At 39.7% G+C, this 13,107-nt stretch overlaps 1 protein-coding gene across 3 annotated transcripts in view; it reads right to left on the bottom strand.

Moving 5' to 3' along the window:
- Window positions 1–13,107, bottom strand: part of LOC106995551 (ribosome biogenesis protein BMS1 homolog) — a 53,883-nt gene that overhangs the window by 31,983 nt on the left and 8,793 nt on the right. For all 3 annotated transcript variants that reach the window (XM_077946305.1, XM_077946304.1, XM_077946303.1), the window contains exons 6-13: window positions 12,563–12,705; window positions 11,711–11,832; window positions 11,181–11,368; window positions 10,337–10,476; window positions 7,612–8,372; window positions 7,320–7,421; window positions 6,213–6,370; window positions 2,672–2,753 (exon numbers count right to left, since the gene is read on the bottom strand). In XM_077946305.1, coding sequence (XP_077802431.1) covers window positions 2,672–2,753; window positions 6,213–6,370; window positions 7,320–7,421; window positions 7,612–8,372; window positions 10,337–10,476; window positions 11,181–11,368; window positions 11,711–11,832; window positions 12,563–12,705 — 1,696 coding nt within the window. The remainder of the gene's footprint in view (window positions 1–2,671; window positions 2,754–6,212; window positions 6,371–7,319; window positions 7,422–7,611; window positions 8,373–10,336; window positions 10,477–11,180; window positions 11,369–11,710; window positions 11,833–12,562; window positions 12,706–13,107) is intronic.

The following is a 13,107-nucleotide window of genomic DNA, read 5'->3' as shown; positions in this document are numbered from 1 at the left end:
ACCCCATCTCTACTAAAAATACAAAAATTAGGCAGGCATGATGGCGGGCGCCTGTAATCCCAGCTACTTGGGAGAGTGAGGCAGGAGGACGGCTTGAACCCAGTGGGCAGAGGTTGCAGTTAGCCGAGATCGCATCACACTCTGGGAGACAGAGCAAGACTCCATTCGCCCCGAAAAAAAATTGTTTTGATAAATTGACCTACACCAAAATTAAATACTTTGTTCTGTGAAAAACACTATTAAAAATAGAAAAGACAAGGCACACACTAGGCAAAAATAATTGCATATCACATGTCATACAGAATTTGTATCAAAAATACATAAAATTTCTTAGAGTTCAACCCAATTAAAATAATGTGCAAAAGATTTGGACAGATATTTCATCAAAGAAGACACAGATGGCAAATAAACACATGGAAAAATGCCCGAAACCATTAGTCACTAAAACTTCAAGATACCACTCTACGCCTAAAAGAAAGCCTACAATTTAAAAAGACTGATACTACCAGGGACTGGCAAAGATGTAAGAGTGAAGCAACCGGAAGTCACATAAAGTTATGGTGGCAATGGAAAATGGTGTAAACACTTTAGAAAACAGTTGGGCAATTTCTTAAAAAATTAAATGTGTACCTATCATATGACCCATTTAGTCCATTCTGAACTACTTATTTACCCAAAAGAAATAAAAGTGGTTCATATAAAGACTTCTACAAAAATGTTCACAGCAGCCTTACTCATAATAGCCAAAACCTGGAAATAATTGTTTAACAGGTTAACAGATATATAAACTGCTATACATCATACAATGGACTACCCATTAGCCAACAAAAAGAAATAAAGATGTAACAGCATGGATGAATCTTGAAATAATCATGCTGAGTAAAAGAAGTCAGACAGAAAAGAGCACATATTGTAGGATCCCATTTCGATTAAATTCTAAAGGGCACAACCTACTGAATAGTGACACAAGGCAGCTGAATGTACCTGGCGATGGAAGAGGACAGGATGGAGGGTTACACAGTGGCGTAAACTGTGAGGGTGATAAATGTGTTCATTATTTTGATTGTGGCGACGGTATACTCACATATTAAAGTTTATCAAATTGTACACTTTAAACACTGTAGTTTACCATCAATTATACCTCACTAAAGTGATTAAAAAAGAAACCCACCACACTTTCTTTTGAAAACAAAAGACGATTCTTAAGTTCCTGTGGAAAAAACAATAAGCAAGTGAGAATAGTCAGCAGAACGCTTAAAAAAGCCCCCAGCAGAATAAAAAGAGAAAGAAACTGCTAAGACACAGTTTTAATAACTGGGGTCTTAATAACATGATAAAGCTACATAGAGTACTAAATTATAGTAATAATAAATGAACCAAGAGAGATCAATGATATGAATCTGAAAGCCCAGACAAAATATATATATATATATATATATATATATATATATAAAAAAAGAATACATGCACACACTACAGACTAGTCACAGTGGCTCATGCCTATAATCCCAGCACTTTGGAAGGCTAAGGTGCGAGGTAAGGTGCGAGGATTGCTTAAGCCCAGGAATTCAAGGCCAGCCTAGGCAACATGGCAAGACTCCCATCTGTACGAACTATTTAAAAATTAGCCAGGCATGGTGGTATACATTTGTGGTTCAAGCTACTTAGGAGGCTGAGGCAGGAGGATCTCTTAAGCCCAGGAGTTTGAGACCAGTCTGGGCAACATAAAAAGACTGTCTATACAAAAAAATTTAAAATTAGCTGGGTGTAGTGATGCAAGCCTGTAGTCCTAGCTACTCAGGAGGCTTGGGTCTGCGACGCTGAGGCTGCAGTGGGCCATGACCACACCAAAGCACTCCAGCCTGGGTAACAGAGCGAGATCCTGTCTCAAGACAAAACAAAAAGAATGACATTCCAAGAAACCATGTGGCAGTTGTAATCCATAAAAATGACTCAATTCTAACACTTATGAATCTATCTTATGAAAATAAAAAGCATGAGCCAAGAATTATTTCAAAGTTGTTCAGTGTGGAGTTCTCTATAAAATGAGCAAAGTACAAAACTACTTAGATATTGAAAAAATTACGACTTCAATAATGGTATGATATTTAAATAATAAATATGAAATCTTTGAAAAAATTTAATGACAAAATTTATATAAAGTACATCACTTAAGCAATCCTCCTGCCAAAAATTATATAAAGTACAACTAAAAAGGTTTATACATATGATTTTTAAATGACTAGAAGGAAACTATTGAAGAGGTTAACAAAGGTTTTTTATGGGTTAGTAGAATTCTGGTATGTTATGTACTTTTCATTCTAAATTTTCTACAATGCATACTACCTTTATTATGAAAAGAAAAACATAAATGCCATTTGTATGTATTTTTCACATCACACAAAATCTATTTTTAACAAACACATGATTAAAATTTATGGAAAGTTTCTCACTTTTAAGGTCCATACGTAGTAAATCAGTTAGCCAACTGAGAAAATAAGATAATCATAAAAGGACAATCCGGAATATTACCTGGCTCATTACTCCTGTCTGAATTCCCCAAAGCATTTCACAAGTGACTATGATTTTCAATTTGACTATTGTCTAAGATACAGAAGAAAATAAAGTTTAGAGAAGCCAGTCTTCCTGAAGAACCCAGCTCTTCACTTACCATCTTCTGCTAAGACCTTGGCTGCATCTTTATCATCTTCCCACTTTCCAGTCACGAAGCAATCTCTGATACTGTTCATAACCTTACGCAGAAAAGTCAGCACTTAGGTGAGATGTTCCAATCACTCAGCAAAACAACTCTAAGAAATGGCAGTAGGCAATGACTTGCCTTTAAATATTTCCCACCTTCATGAATATTCTCATTCCAAAGGAGCCCAGGAAATAACTTTACCTTTGATGGAGACAGTATAACCACAGAGATAAAACACATTAAGCAGCAGATAGGGAAAGTATTAAATACTACTAGTCTACTAACCTCGTAAGTAAACAAACAGATAATTACTAATTCAACTAATTTTCAATTGTATTAAGGTTTCTAAGGCGATGCCTTAGAAACTAATGAGACAGTAGTTTACAAAGTTGGTCTTGCTATTTGTTAATCTAAACCTGTCTGTTTGAAAACTTACTTCCTATAAAATGGGAGAAGATATTTGTAAATTATGTATCTGATAAGGGACTTACATCCAGAATATATAAACAACGCATACAACTAAGTAATTCAATTTTTGAAATGGGCAAACAATATGAAGAATATATACAAATAGCCAATAAGCACATGAAAAGATGTTCAACATCATTATCAGGGAAATGCAAGTCAATACTATAATGAGACACAATTTCACCCCCTCTAGGATGGCTATAATCAAAAAGACAGATAATAACAAGTGCTGGTGAAGAAGTGGTGAAACTGGAACCCATATACAGTGCCAGTGAGTAAGTAAAATGGCACAGTCACTTTTGAAAAGAGAAATGAGAGAGTATAAAGCAAATGAGTAATTATGTGATTCTCTAATTTCATCATCTTCTGATTCAACCAAGGAATAATTCTCCAATGGAAGAATGAGTAAGATGTAGTCCTGAATGTGAACTGGAAATATCTATAAGAACTCTCCTGGTTCGGGTAGCTGAGAAGGCCTAGAAGTAATGACCAACTCATGGCAGTAAGCATTCCTATGCCTAGGCTGCCATGTTGAAATACCATTTTGTACTAAAAGAAATCAGGACTTCTTATGGGTGATTCCAAGTGCTCTCTCATATCACAGAGCAAGAATTGACCCAGAACGACTACGATTGTAACACAAGGACTCAGGAGCTGGTGTGCACAGACGCTCACAGGCCACAGGTGGGATAAAGAGGAGCTTCAATAACGGATAACAGGTGCAGGAGCACAAGGCACATCAACTACATTTATATCCATGACATCACAGTGATACTCACAAACAAGTATCCTTTGGAGAATCACTCCAAAAACTGATTAAAAAATCAAGCATGGGCCGGGCGCAGTGGCTCACTCCTGTAATCCCAGCACTTTGGGAGACCAAGGCAGGTGGATCACAAAGTCAGGAGTTTGAGACCAGCCTGACCAACATGGTGAAATGCCATCTCTACTAAATATAAAAAATTAGCCAGGCATGGTGGCGGGAGCCTGTAGTGCCAGCTACTTGGGAGGCTGAGGCAGAAGAATGGCATGAACCTGGGAGGCAGAGCTTGCAGTGAGCCAAGATCGTGTCACTGCACTCCAGCCTGGGTGACAGAGCGAAACTCCGTCTCAAAAAAAAAAAAAAAAAAAAATCAAGCATTTACCCTACATACATGGAAGTGAATAACCAAATAGTAGAAGAGGAAAAGTTTCTCTTTAAAGTATTACAGCTAATACATAAAGAGAAATGATTGAATAGAACATCACCACTCTACGTTCTTAAGAAATTGATGGTTCTAGGCATTGAGCACCAACAACTGATAACATCTAACATCATTAAAAGGACACAACCAATCTTTATGCGCCTCCTAATGAGAAAACACCACCACTTAGGAAGCAGTTTTGCTGAAAAATAAAAATCAAATTTAAATCCTGTCCAACCGCTAGATGTTTTGTCTACAGGGTAACTACAAATACGTGGCTATTTAAATTAATCTTAACAAAGATTAAATAAAATTTAAAATTTAGTTCTCCAGTCTCATTAGCCACATTTAAAGAGCTTAGTAGCCACAAGTAGCCACAACCCACAGCTCAGATATACATTCCGCTCATCACAGAAGTTCTATTAGTATTGCTCAGTACCCACTCACAGGAAATACAGGAGGGCCTGTGAAACTGCAGAGGGATGCAAAGCAATCCACAAAGTCCAGAATACAAGAAACTCTACAGACCAAAGACTTGGTTTATTAAATAAAATGTAACCAAAAAAAGAAATGGGAAGGAAAGACTGTTCACTAAAAATGTTAAAAGATAAGACTGAAAAACAGTAAGGAAAATCAGGTAAAAGTAAACTGTGATGCTTATAGAAGCATGGAGGAAGAAACCAGGAAGAAAAGGAAAGCATCACCTTAAGAGGCTGGACCACACCTCCTTCTACAGGGAGGAAGGGGACTGTGGCTGGTGTCACAATTGAGCAGCAAAGCTTGATTTCCCAGCCTGAGTGTTGAGTACAGGGGTATTCACCTTCTGGCAACCCATTAAGCTAAACAATTGTTTTTACGTGGTTTTCTACATCTGTATTAAATTTCACCAAAAAGAATGGTTAAATAAAATCTCATAAAGTGCACTGTTATCTGGCGAATTACAATAGGCAGTATGATAGCAATTGGGCCTCTGTGAGAAGTGACATCTAAGCCAAACTGAATTGACAAAAAAGAAGGCAGCCTTTGGAAGATCAGAATATTCCAGAAGGGAATACAGAGAAAGGGGCTGGCGTGATGGTTCACTCCTGTAATCCCAGCACTCTGGGAGGTTCCAAGGCAGGAAGATCACGCGAACCCAGAGTTCGAAAGTAGCTCAACATGGTGAAACATTATCTCTACAAAAAATGCAAAAATTAATCAGGCCTGGTGGCTCATGCCTATAGTCCCAGCTACTCTGGAGGCTGAGATGGGAAGATCTCTTGAGCCCAGGATGCTGCGGCTGCATTGAGTCACTTGTGCATTGAGTGTAGGCTTGTGCCACTACACTCCAGCCTGGGCTGCCGAACAAGACCATATCTCAAAAAGAGAGAGAGAGAAAGAGAAGAGGTCTCAGAGGAGGGTGAGCTGTGGTGAGTTTGAGTACTGAATGAATTCCAGTGTGATTACAAAGTGGTGAGCTGCAGGAAGAACATTTACAGGTATCACAGATTTCTCTATGCTTACAAACAGCAGGAACTATAAATGTTAACTCAAGGGTGCTACGTATATCCTAGTGATAAGACAAAAAATACATCTGATGTATAAAAACCTATGTGTGATGCTTCAAAATAAAGATGCACACTACTGTCCACACTGGAAGCTGAACCTGTCCTCCGTGGGCCACGTACATGGTCTAACTAAACTCAGAACATGTTACTGTTTAGGATGCATGAAGTGCCCACTGCAATATCTGGAAGAATGACCTGTAATCCTGTAAAAATGAGAAGCCAACAACAGGTAAGCAATATTGACATCAGATAATCTTATTCTAGAACAATTCTCTAATTCTCTAATAAATCAAATGTACTACCCAGCCTTACCTCCTCTAAATCCCAGTCATGGGGGGCCTCCACAAGAAATCTAGAACAGTCCAAAGAGTCAGCCTTATGCTTACACTCTCTGTCAGGCTGGTTGACACGAAACAACCCTCCAAGCTCTTCTCGGGTATCACCATCTTCTTCTTCATTATCTTCTGCCACTAAAGAGGACACCATGGTAGAAAAGTGAGAACAAAAACTACAGCCCTAGAAGACCCATCGTTTTTAACCAGTTAGGCCATGAGTCTTTGAACTCAGGAACTGAGGGCCTCTGTCTGTGATGGGTATGGCAATAGCCACATATGAGTTAGGCATTGAGAGGGCAGGGCAGTCACAGGTTAAGAAAGCCAGGAAGCTATTGCTGTACATGTGTGGGGCTCCTGCGCTCCTGCACGGCAGCAGCTAAGAGGCCGAGAAGGAGTGAGAATATTGGCGGTGGAGGGAGGGAAGGGACATTTAAAGGCTGAGCTTTAGATTACTAAAGAAGAGCGCTAAAGAATGTTGAGCCTCTCATCACTAAGAGTACCTAGACAAAACATGAATGAAAAACAGTATACAACAATCTTCCCAATTCACTGGGCTGAGCCCAAAAGTCTCACCATGTGACCTTGATCTCCCCATGCAGTAACCAGGGAGTACAATGTAAAGTTCATCACTATATATTTATTTTTGCATTAATTCTACCAGAAAGAATATATAGGTAAGTTTAGTAAAGCATAAAATCAGAGGACAAGGGCAAAAGGGAGAACAAAATGTGTTATACAGTGTTCTAATTCTCAGAAAGCAAAAAAGTAAATATTTTTATGGGCAGAAATATTTTTTTGGCACTAATCTACAAAAAAATTCTCATGAAGGACTTTTAAATAGGGAACATAACATAATGCAATGGACAGCATTTGCATCAAGTTTTACAGCAAACCCATTAAGTCTACTTTATAAGACCAATGTGTAGTCCTCATAAGCTGATGATTAGAGACATCCGTCAAACATGAAATGTGATGGGCAGCAATTATGGATGTCAACAATACCAGCCCAATCCTCCAACCAATTCCCTCATCTAAATAATCAGAGAAACTAAAACATTTCCAGCTCTGAACCAGAATTCTTTACCTGTCCCATAAATAAGCTTTCGGAGGTTTGGAGCTGCTTGCTGCTGCCTCAGAAAGGCCTCAGCTGCCTTTCTGGAAAGGTCTTCCTTCCACTTGAGGGCACCTGAAACGACCAAAGCCAACCTCCAGTTAGGCTTGTTTACATGTCTCCCCTCCCTCAAGATCCATCCACAATGCAGCATTTCAACAGTTAACAAAATCACAGAATCAACAGACCCCCAAATGGAGACATTCCATTGGGTACCATTTCGAGAGCCAAGTTGATAGCAGCAACCAACTAAATTTAAGTTTACCTGAGGTTTCTTTGGAATCATTATTTTCTTCCTTGTAATCTTCTTCCTCTTTGAGTAAATCTTCTATATCACTGGTCTCATCAATTAAGTTCCTTGGCCCCAGTTTCTGACCACTGCTCACTTGAGAAGGCTTTGAAAGCTTTTTTCTAACAGCCTCTTCATTTTCTGAGTCCTCTTCCTCTGCACCGAGTGAGGAGCTTTCTTCAGATTCATCTTCAGATGCAAACGCCTCTTCAGCTGTGCAATGCCCAGAATCGGAAGTGGGGAGAGCTGCTTTCTTCATCAGCAAAGACTTCTCCAGATTCACACGGTCACTCTGGTGATTAGCTGGCGACAGCCCTGCTTTACTACCTTCTCCAACAGCCTTTGATCCTGAAATGCCCCCCTCTCCTGCAGTGCAGTCCTCTTCTTCACTGCTTTCATCAGCTTCCTCTGCTTCCCCTTCTTCCGCTGAGCTCCTCTCAAGGTCATCATCACTGTCAGCAAATGCTGGCAAATCCATTTCACTGTCTTCTTCCAACTCTTCAAGTTTCCGTCGTTTGACGCCCTTACCAGCCATATACTGATTAGTCATCTCAGCATTTTCCTCCTCTTCTGCTTCCTCATCACTAGAGCCGTTTTCCAACTCGTCATCTTCGGATATTTCATCATTTTCTTCATCATCACTATCTCCAGATTCATCTTCATCTCCAAAAATGGCTTTCCGACGCATTCGCCCAGTTTTTAAGTCCATTTGTTTTTCCTCCTTTGGCATCAACAGCCTGTATTACCAAGGAAATACAAAATAATTCAATTTGTACATTAATCAGCTAATCTACAAATGGCAATACAGTCAATGAAAAATACAAAGAAACAGAAAATGTCAAGGAATTGTTTAAGATGACATAGCATAGGGAAAAAATGATCTGATAAACATTGGAAGAATTAATAAGCAAACTCGGACATGGTTCCCTAACACCACACTTCAAAAAAACTTAGAAAGAGAATAAAGGAATAACCCTTAAAAAACAAAAATCTAATTTTAGAAAAAAATTGCTCAAAAGGGAAGTTAGTGTTTTGTAGATTTTTTTGAAAGTTGATTAATTTCTAAGCTAAAAATACATGATCCTTAAGAGCAATGGCTGAGTCCAGGCCCAAGGCAGAAAGAGGGCAAAATGAGCCTGGATCCTCTTGTTCTGTCAGAAAGTAAGAAATGCTCAAAGACTAACAGAGACAGTTGAAAGGACACAGGAGACAGGCTGAAGGCTCCTGCGGCCAAATCTGGGACAGCATAGGCATCAGGAAGAATAATGATAGTGATGGAAAATAACCCATGGAACAAAACGCAAGTGCATTAGTCAGCAGTGATACGGAAATAAAGGGGAGAAGTGAAAGCTCTTTGTTAAAAATGCCAGCTAACAAATGTAGGAGGAATGACAGAGGAAGAACATCCATTTTAAGTCACCAGTTTCATATCTGATAGAGAAGAATCATCAGGAGGCTAAAATCACAGTATAAAACTGTATGAAGCTATTTAATGTAGCAAGATATATAAAATTATGAAAACATAAATTTGAAAAAACTGAAAATCACACCAAAAGAGATGGATAAGTTAGAATATAGCAATAATAGGCCAGGCATAGTGCCTCACATCTGTAATCCCAGGACTTTGGGAGGCTAAGGCAAGAGGATTGCTTGAGCCCAGGAGTTCAAGACCAGCCTGGGAAACACAGTGAGACCTAATCTCTAGAAAAAAAAAAAATTAGCTGGGAGTGGTGGCGCACTCCTGTAGTCCCAGCTACTTGGGGGGCTGAAGCGGGAGGACCACTTGAGCCTGGGAGTTCAAGGCTGAAGTGAGCCCAGATCATACCACTGCACTCTAGCCTGGGAGACAAAGCAAGATCTTGTCACACACACAAAAAAGAATACACCAATAATAACAAAATGGTGACTACATAAAGACTGTATAGAAAAAGGAAATGCTCAGAATATAGAAATAAAATTATGTATTTTAACTGTAACTATAGTAGAATAGAGTATTCTTGTAGATAAAGATGACTAGAAGGATATACAAAAATGAAAATCGCTAGTAACTTCATTATAAAGGAGTGATCTTTCGGCGAACACTTCGTATCTGTCAGGCATTCTGCTAGGTAGTTTATGCACATTGTAACAAATTACAAACTAGATAATCTCAAAATTTTCAGCTAAATTTTACTGGGAGTCATAAATCAATCCAACAAAACCAATGTTTTGCAAACATCGACTATGTATAAAGGTATACAAATTCCCAACCCAGACTGAAAAATAATTCACATAAGCCATACGTCCATGGAAACCTACCCACGGGAGATAATACAGCATAATGTAAATAAAACTTTCAGAGACAAGGCATGTGGCTTCTGGACAGCCACAAACTCCTTGACTCTGCTCTAGTGTTTTGGCCACCAAAAGAAAGCCAAGTGGCCTCACGTCTCTTAAAAAACAAAAGGCAACCTATGGAAGATGGCGTGGTATTTGAGGAATATTTGGGGTCTGTTGAAAAATGCATCCTGTATTTTATTTCAAGAAAAGACTCCCTTGTAATGTCAGGTAAGTGAAGAGCCCTCAGAGACATGCACACACAAAGAAAAACAAAACAACATAGAATGAATCCCACCAAAATGTGTTATGATGGCTGAATTATGGGTGATATGATCTTCTGTAATACATCTTTTTATTAAAAATAGAAAAAAAGCAGACTTACCCTTGATTATCTATATCTTCTGACCCAAGTGGCTTGGAATCAGAAAACAGTGTCACTCGACTTGAAGCCATCTTGGCATCAATGGTGGAGTGGGTAGAGATGAGACTCTGGACCAGCTCATGGGTGGGCCCCACCTCGTCCTGTCAAGACCACCAAGAAAGGGCATGTGAGAAAAGCACAAAGATCCTGGAGAGACACTGGTTTCATTCAGTTTCTCAAAATTATCTTAGACACATTTCCTAAGAACCTTTCTTAATGCCTCAAAAAGCAGAGAAGAAAATCCTTACAACAAAGCTTGAAATGGATCCCCATCTCCATTAAACTTTTCCAAAGTTCAGGGAGTATATAACCTGATAACCTAAACACCTAGCTAGAAAAACCTCAGCTCCAATGCTACAACAATGCTAGCTCTTCTAACATTTTAAAATAACCCTAATTTTAACCCAATAAAATTCCACTTCAGAACTAAGAAATAAATATTTGAAATCCACTTTAAAATACAGAATGAGGAGACCATTGTGAATGAGAAAAAGACCAATGAGAGCTGGCAAGCACACTGATTTTGTAGAAACGGGGATGGGCCATGCAGGCACCACATGGCAGCAGGGCCCGCGCTGGGGCCATGGATCAAGGAGGAATGGAGGACAGGACTCTTCTGCTTGGTACAATGAAAAAAAAGTATTTTTTTTATCCTATATATTTACAATATGCATTTGGGCCTTTATTATAAGTACAAGAGAAAAATCTTCAATAAATAAAAGCTGACTACATTATTTTTTGATTAAAAAATAGACTCGGAAAGAATAATGAGAGTTCAGAGAAATGACGCCCATCTCACCGATACCTGAAAACCATGGCTGCCACCAAGGTCAACATAGACAGCGTCTTTGTCATACAGCACACCCCCAACTCCAGAAAGAGGCGCATAAACCAGCTTCTCCTTCTCATTTAAACAGCGCTTCTTTTGTTGTTCAGGAAGAGCACAAGGGTCTGGGAGGAAACTGATGTCACTCACAGCAAAATCTCCTACCCCTGGAAGACAGGATCCAAAAGCAAGCTTCAGCTGACAAGAAGTCAGAAGTATCTACTGTTGACTGGGGGGTTAAAAACGAGCCATAGTCCAAGGGCTTAACCCATGACACTAAAGAAGGGCATTGTGCCACACTGGAACAGTGGCCCTCTAGCTACAAGACAAGAGGTCAGAGAAGAGGGGATTTGATAACACCTTTGCAGGCCTACACACATCTGGGTTACTTTAAAAACCTCCAGCGAGGCCATCTTCCCTTGTTTGGTCATTTTTCAGTTTTCCTGAGAAATGAAGTCATCCCAAGAATCCTATGTGTAATTCTAGTATGTTCTACAACAAGAGAATACCTGGCATGTGAATTTGGCTTTTATTTTTCAAGTGTGCTCCTCTTAAATAACCATAAAGCGACACCTTCCGGTCACATTTGATGTTTGTTCGGATATCCTCTGGGTTTGTCAAATCTTCCATCCTAGAAAAATAAACTCAATCATGCAGCAGAAATGAATGCCAAAGTTCCTATACCTCCTTTCAGGTGTCAATGACTCATCACACTATTGTCCACTAAGCACATCATTTAGAAAACTAGAAAATGCAGAAATAAAGAAGCACCATTCCCCATCCACCAGAGGAAAAGGGGCAGGCACACAACTGTGTCTCTAGGCTGAAAGTGACATTTTCATTCCAGAAGACACCAGACAGGGAGATGATGTCCACCTGGGGTCAGGGAAGAGTGAAGAACATATTCAGAAAATCCCTTGCTGGAAGAGAGTGAGCCTGTGCTTTGGGATTTTTACTGTGGCTTGGATTCTGGCAGGTGGAAAAAGGGTATCCCAGGCTGAGAAAAACCACAGCACAAAGAAGAGCACAAAGGAAGGAAACTGAAGGCACACACGAAGGACTCAAGCACCCGGGCACGAAGGCAGCATCACTCAAAACTGAGGCTGAACATAGGATGGGGCCACATTCTGTAGCCTTAAATGCTTCCAAGTCCTCCCATTTTCCTAAACATCTCATAATTAATTTACTCCCAAAGGCACAGAATCTTTGAGCAATGATATAAGTAGACATTTTCCATCAACTACACTTCTATCCCCACTATTCAAACAGGCACAAAATAAATCCTATCACTGTTCTTTTTCTAGCCTTTTTAGCTTTGAAATATATGGCCCAAGAAGAAAAAATGTACAATCACTTTTTACCTGTCTGCCAGGACATAAGGGTGAGAAGTTTGCCATGTGAGAGGCCTAAACTTCATAACTGTAATAAAACGGCCCAGATTGTGGATTTCTTGGTTTTGATATTCTCCATGCACCATTCCAGAAAGGTAGAACAGCTTGGCACCCTAAACATTAGAGCAAAATTAAAAATTAAATTTCAATTAAATTCTCATCAATACTGCAACAAAATAAAAGTTCTAAACAAGAAGCAATCCTAAGAAGGGAGACTTCCAGCAAAGCCACTGTCCTGAGGCTTCCAGGGCCTTGCTGGCTTCTTTCAGGACTTATTAGAACCCCACAGAGGCAGACTGCTCTGCAGTTGAGCCGGGGCATCCATCTAAGTACGGTGAGGAGAGGGAGGTGAGGCGTCTGAGCACAGAAATGGTTCTGTGGCCGATGGACCAGAACAGTATAGAAAGGAAGGGGCAGTGCCTGGTCCTGTAACTAGGAGAAATTTCTGATGTACTCTATATAAAGTCCCGACCCCAAAACAGCCAGACACTGCCTGGCGCAGCAGGTACAGAGAC

Source organism: Macaca mulatta, chromosome 9 (assembly GCF_049350105.2).
Source record: "Macaca mulatta isolate MMU2019108-1 chromosome 9, T2T-MMU8v2.0, whole genome shotgun sequence".
Lineage (NCBI taxonomy): Eukaryota > Metazoa > Chordata > Mammalia > Primates > Cercopithecidae > Macaca > Macaca mulatta.
This window is presented reverse-complemented; position numbering and strand designations above follow the sequence as displayed.